Here is a 6,631-nt window from a genome sequence, read left to right on the forward strand (position 1 = left end):
CCGCGGCCCCGGCCGCCCGCCGGAAGGGTCCGTGCCCCGCGCGTTTCCTCCCACGGAACGGCGGCCACAGGGCAGCGAAGCCTCGGGAGTTTTCCTGTGGTCTCTGCGTCCTGTGGGAACCAGTCCCTGTTCACTCGCTGCTGGCGAGTGGGCGATCTGACCACATTTTGTACTTTTGCTGATGTATGACTATAAAAAAGTGGCCCTTCTTATTTTTTGAGATAGCCGAAGGGAGGAAAAAGGTAGGTAAGTACAGTGAGGAAGAGTCCTTACAATCAGATTTTAAGTTAACAGTTTTCAAAGATTCCCACTGTGCTGTCACGGCAGAAATGCGGTTCTGCCTCTTATTCCTGTATTGTACATTTTGATCTCCCAGTGCCACAGATCCGCGGGTGTAAAAGCTACAAGGTGTGTCAGGACAAGAGGGAAAACAGGACTCCAGGGTCAGCTGCTGCCATGAAGAGCTGGAGAGCAGAGTTTCCCCCAAAACGTGCTACTGAGCTTTGGTCTTGACTCGAGATTTATTGAGCAAGCCCCAAGCTGGTAAATGTTCAGCACAGGGACCGGCTGCAGTATTTACCTTCCGATTGTTTGGAAGCTGTTTTTTTGCCAGTGAGTTCTGATCTCATTGAAGATTCCTAGTGTGAGGATTTGTTTAATAAGACTTGTAGCCTTTGGACAGCTAATTATAATGCATTGGAAAGCAGTGGGTGTCTTCCTCTCTTTCCTGCCTTACAGGTATGATTTGCTTGACCATGCAGATAATGAAATGACTCAAGAATGGAAACTGTAAATATTAATATATCAGTTCAGTCTTCATCTTAGAAAATCAAGTTCTGGGCAGACATGCTATGTGGAGTGTTTAAAATATTGTTTGAAAAATAGAGGTTGGAGAGCATATAAATATGTGTGCATAATATAGAGAGATCATGTATGTGGCTGAAGGTGCTGTCTTAAGAGGCAAAGGGAGTTGGCTTTTGGCAGAGATGTGCCTGGGCTCACACGAGCCTTGTGCTGCCCTGGGCCCATTTCTCTGGAGGTTGCTGGGTTGCAGGAGTGAGATATTGACAAGCCGTGAAACACTTCCAGATGGGACGATGTGGACATGCAAAATATGCACCGAGCTGCCTTTTCGTCTCTTGTTCCTCCTGATGTTCAAAGTTCTGGCCTTGGGTTTGTTTGTCTTAGACTGCAAACAGGACAGGTAACATCTTAAATATGTTTGAGTAATCCTTGAAGGACACAACCTGTTCTGGAAGACAGCCACTTTGTTTTATTCTTCTCTGGAATTGTGGATATGTTCACACTGACAAAAGAGCAGAGCCCCATCCTTTTTGGGAAACAGATTAAACTCTTGTCTCTCAGAGTTCCACAAGTCCCTGTGTCATGACTGAAGGGATCAAGTAACAAGAAAAATAATGGCAATTATCTATAACTGCCTGAAGCAGAAAGGGCATTAATTTGTCTTTTCTCATGTTAACAGGTATATTGGGGACATCATGAATTGGAATAAAGGCGGACCTGGTACGAAGAGAGGCTTCGGGTTTGGTGGATTTGCCATAACACCTGGGAAGAAAGAGGAGCCCAAGCTGTCTCAGCAGTCCCACAGTGCTTTTGGCACAGCCGGCTCCTCGGCAGCGTTCGCAAAATCGGGACCTCCTCAGCTGCCTTCCTTCTACAAAATCGGGTCAAAGAGAGCAAATTTTGATGAGGAGAATGCGTAAGTACCGTTATTTCTCGTGTTTCTGTAGCTCTAGATTTTAATGGTTTTATGTTTCCGAGGTCAGGGGAAGTATCTGTGATGTTTGTATATATAAATACATAATAATATACTTAGAAGACTGTGAGATACTACAGTAGCCCATGGAAGCTTTCCTCCTCCAGCTTTCCCCTCTCTAGAACGTATTTTATTCACTCTATGGTGCTCTCAAAGTTGGAGCCAAGCAGGATAAATTTGGGTGTCTTTTGCACAGGAAAACATTGATCTCCACAGTTCTTTACTAACCCTTCTATTGGCTGCATAAATGTGTAAGTAAGGCTGAGAAGGTTGGGATTGTTAAACCTGGAGAAGTTTGGGGCTGACCTACTGAAGGGAGCCTACAAGAAAGATGGAGAGAGGCTGAGTTTCATATTATCTACTTGCCCTGCCATCACTTTGAACTTATAACATGAATAATTGTAAATAAATAAATCTCAACATCTTCTCTTGTGTCCATACTGACTTTTATTGTCTGTGTGGGTACCTTGACTCAACCAGAAGCCATGAAAGACAGCGCAGTGCTGTAAACTATGTGCTGACTGGACTGTTGTTCATCTCTTTTCAGGTACTTTGAGGATGAAGAGGAAGATTCCAGCAATGTGGAATTGCCCTACATTCCCGCAGAGAATTCCCCCACTCGGCAGCAGTTCCATTCCAAATCTGCAGACTCTGACAGTGATGATGATCCTCTGGAGGCATTCATGGCTGAAGTGGAGGCAAGACCAGGCTCGGGAAATGTTTATTCATTGATGTGGCTGTACCTGTGTGCTGTCAGGGGCAGCAAATATCACTCAGGGCTTTGGCAGCTGCGGTCAAAATGCCACTTGACTTTGGGTTTTGTGTAGAATGGTGTTAGTTAGAACTCAAAAATGAATTAGATCGGCAGAGAGTGGATATGACTTACAATAACTTAACTATTTAACTGCTTTTAGGATGTCAGAACAATACAACATAGAGCTCTGCTTGTCTCTAAACATCAAACTAAGGTTTTGTGCATTTTTCACTACCTAAATGGAAATTGTTTGTATTTATCATGAGCTGTTTCTTAGCTACAGTTCTGTTATTAGTTGGGTTCAGGAGAAATATGGGTAGTTTATTTTTTCAACAGCATCGTCACAAGCTTAGAGTATGTAAATTCAAAGGTATTGGTAGGAGAATTTATTTAGCATAATCAGATACGGAACAAGACAAAGCTTAGTCCAAGAAGTGTTGTCTCTGTGACATAATGGTCTAATTATGCAGGAACATTTTTCCCTTACATGTTTTACCATCTTGGTCTTTTTTAACATGTGACAATTTTATGACCTGTTAGGATCAAGCTGCTCGAGACATGAAGAGACTCGAAGATAAAGACAAAGAAAAAAAGAACGTTAAGTAAGTTCTTTTTTATCATTCCCATTCCTACCAGTGTCTTGTATGGTGCTCAGAGAATTCCAGTGCATTCTGTTGATGATGGTTGTTCATTAGACAGTATAGTATATACCTAATAAACATCATTAACCAGTGCATGATATCCTGTGGATAGCGATTTGTGCTGTGAAAATGCAATAATAGGGAAGAATCCATGGCATCATCCTGTGGCAAACGGCAGCAGCACGGAGAGTTATCCCACGTGAGAAGCCTTTCCAGGCCACAGAAATTGGGGCAGCACGTTGTATTCCTGCCACCTTCCAGATCAGCCTGGATAGTTTTTCTGCTTCCCACACCCTTGGAGAGATCAGGATGGTTTAGCTTAAAATTGCATTTATGTGAGCAAAATAACACAGTGCTGCTGTACCTGGCCTACTGGAGACTCTTCCAAACTTGCACTTAGTTTTTAGACATTGAAGCTGATAGATTAGGTGGCACGTGACAATTGGGGTTTGGAGTTTAAAAACAGTTTAAATTTGTGCAGCTTATCTATTTGTTTTGACCAAGGAAAATAGTTATGCTGTTGATTCTTGATAGAAATGTCAGATATATTTGTAGAAGTTACATTGCATGGGGTTGATCAGATATACATGGTCCTGAAACAGAACACTGGATCCAAATCACCACCTGGGGAAGTTCTGAACTGGATTTGCACTTCCTGGCTCATATTCCTCTTCAGTTGTGGCTCTTCTGTAGCATCGAGAGCTTAGACCAGAATGATCTTTGATGTGGCTTCTGCTGGGAAGATGGAGTCCTAATCTTTCAGTCTCAGTACTAGAAGTAAAGAGAAGTCTTTGCAGGGTCACTGCCATGGTTGGCACCAGATATGAAAACTCCATGGGTTGGGAATATGAATGTTGCCGAGTTGATAGCGTTGTCTCTTCCACAAAATCTGGAGCTCAGCACTAATCAAATGAAACTGTTGAGCTGAGTCTGTGGAACACTTGCAGGGAAGTTTTTTCTCCGCTTGTTTTTCCAGGGGTATTCGAGATGACATTGAAGAGGAAGATGACCAAGTGAGTTCCTATGCAGTCTTTCTATCTTCTTTCTTGTTGTTTTGGTTTTTTTTACCTTTCCTCTCCAAACACATAACTACTAGGGACAAACAAAATTCCAGTATCATGCACAGTATCCGGACAATTCAAAAAAAAATGCAGCAGGAAGCTGTAGTGGTTATTCTGTGGTCTCTACCCTTCTAGGTGTTTTAAGAAGAATATTAGACAGTTGCATTCATTGAAGAAGATTTTTTTTCAGTCAGTTTGAACTTCAGATTCCTGTATAGGTTGTTCAGTGTCCAAGGATCTTACAAATTGTAATTAGCACAGTCAGCTCCAGGGGACACCAGGGAGGGGCTGTTGGACTGTGGAGGCTCCTTGCAGTGGTATGTGGGGTCTGTTCAGGGCAAGAATCAGGCTTTTTTGATCCCTGTTTTCAGAGAAGCTCCAGTTCTCATTGAGGTTTATAAGCATCACTGTAGCCAAAATAATAAAGAGAAAAAACTTAATTTCAAAATGTACCTTACTACTGAGTTGTAGTTACTAACTCTTGTGTTACTTGCATTAATGCAGAGCTTGGCAGGGTTGTCTGGCCGTGAGGGCTCTGCTGCCAGTGGTGTGTGTAGCTGTGCCAAAGTTTGAGCAGAGATGACTTTATGCTTGGGGACAGTTGTTGTTCAAGTGTATTGTGTGCATAGCTCTGTGACTGAGGGAAAATTGGCCAGGAGAATGGAAAAGCCAGATGAGTATATACATATATATTTGTAATTGAGCCTTGTTTGACAAATCTGATCTTAAATATTTGCTTCAAGTCAAGCGAGACTGGTGTTTTCTCTATGAGAAAGTCTTGGTGTGCCAGTGAGAATCTGAGAGACACAAACATCTTTGTGAGCTGTGAGGATTGCGTGTGACAGGGTGACAGTGTTTTAATTTGGGCTTGTCTTGAAGGACTCTTCTGAAATAGTTTCTTTACTTCCCCTAACTAGACTTTGAGAAATGAAACTGTATCTATTTTTCATTGAGAGAGTCAACAACAGATGTGAAAGAAACTATCTTTGGCATAGCATGTTTAAAAAAATAAACATCATATGCTTAGTAACAATGTACTTTCTGGTTAGAAACCTACAGCGTTTGTGCTTTGTTCATATGGAAATAAGAATAGATCCTTGTTAAATGTAACAAGACTTGGTAGAAGGAGTTGTTAAGCAGACACGTAAGAGGAGTTTGGTTTTTAGGAGCATTTTGTGGTGTAGCTGAAACTGGAGTTGTTTTCTTTATTTGTACTTCTTGTCCTTCGGGATGTATCTGTTGGTATTTATTAGAAGAATCAGTTCTCGCGAATGTAGTTACTTTTTCCTCAATGGTAGGTGTGAAAGCAAACAGCCACTTAGCACAGACATCACTTCAACAAACAGTAGTAATTTTGCATCCTATTGTATGTGAGTTTGCTGATCTGTTTTGCTGCAGGAAGCATATTTTCGCTACATGGCTGAGAACCCCACTGCTGGTGTGGTGCAAGAGGAGGAAGAGGATAACCTGGAGTACGATAGTGATGGGAATCCGATTGCACCGTCCAAAAAAATCATTGATCCTCTTCCACCTATTGACCATTCAGAGGTAGGAGGGAATTCTGTTCTGTTCTGTTTGAGGCATTCCAGAGAGGAGGAGCTGAGAAGGCCCCTGTAATATTTCAGTGCTTTCTTAGGTAAGTCATATCAAAGGTCCTTGAGAAATGGCATCATTTAAGCAAATGTTCTGGCAGACAATTAAGAACTTCAGAAAAAATGGAATCTTGAGTCTGGACTAACTGAGTAATTAATTAATTAATTATCTTGCAGATTGAATACCCACCATTTGAGAAAAATTTCTACGATGAGCACGAGGAGATCACCAGCTTGACCCCGCAGCAAGTGGTGGAGTTACGGCACAAGCTGAATCTCCGGGTAAGCTGGTCACAGAACTGTCCTCCCAGCAGCTTTTAACTCCCTTTTATTTTCAGACTATCTTAGTTTTAATGAAGATTTTCACAGGGAACTCCTGCTTTTGAATCCAGGCCTCTCGGACACTTCCAGTGATCTTGTTTTCTTGAAAGTCTCCTATGGATTTGTGAAAGTGGACAGTGAGGATTGACACTTGAGACCTAGGAGTTAAAGCAGAAGCTAGGAGTTTAAAGCTAGGAGTTAGATATGCAGAAATTAGTTCTTTGCCATTTGTAACATGTTAGTGGGGTGACCTTCTGTGAAGGGAATTATTTGGGGTAGAACACCAGTTATACACAAGGAGGTAAAAATGATGTTGAGTATCTCATGTTGATTGACAGATAATTAAATTTTTATACCTGAAAGTCTTGTTTACACAACACATTTGAATTTGCACCCAGTTACATTTAACATCCACTCAAAAAGTAAAGTTATTTTTCAGAGGCAGAGAGACCCTTGATGCTTTTTTTTTTTTTTTTTTTTTTTAA

General features: G+C 41.7%; 1 protein-coding gene across 1 annotated transcript in view; it reads left to right on the forward strand.

Annotated features, from left to right (window-relative positions):
* Positions 1-1,483: 1,483 nt before the first annotated feature.
* Positions 1,484-6,631, forward strand: part of DDX42 (DEAD-box helicase 42) — a gene marked incomplete at its 3' end in the record, with an annotated part of 12,872 nt that continues 7,724 nt past the window's right edge. Inside the window, exons 1-6 of the mRNA XM_017740484.1 lie at positions 1,484-1,720; positions 2,325-2,475; positions 3,072-3,133; positions 4,149-4,185; positions 5,632-5,781; positions 6,003-6,107. Of these exons, the coding sequence (XP_017595973.1) occupies positions 1,500-1,720; positions 2,325-2,475; positions 3,072-3,133; positions 4,149-4,185; positions 5,632-5,781; positions 6,003-6,107 (726 nt within the window). The remainder of the gene's footprint in view (positions 1,721-2,324; positions 2,476-3,071; positions 3,134-4,148; positions 4,186-5,631; positions 5,782-6,002; positions 6,108-6,631) is intronic.

The sequence above is a fragment of the Corvus brachyrhynchos genome, unplaced genomic scaffold (genome assembly GCF_000691975.1).
Source record: "Corvus brachyrhynchos isolate BGI_N302 unplaced genomic scaffold, ASM69197v1 scaffold47, whole genome shotgun sequence".
Lineage (NCBI taxonomy): Eukaryota > Metazoa > Chordata > Aves > Passeriformes > Corvidae > Corvus > Corvus brachyrhynchos.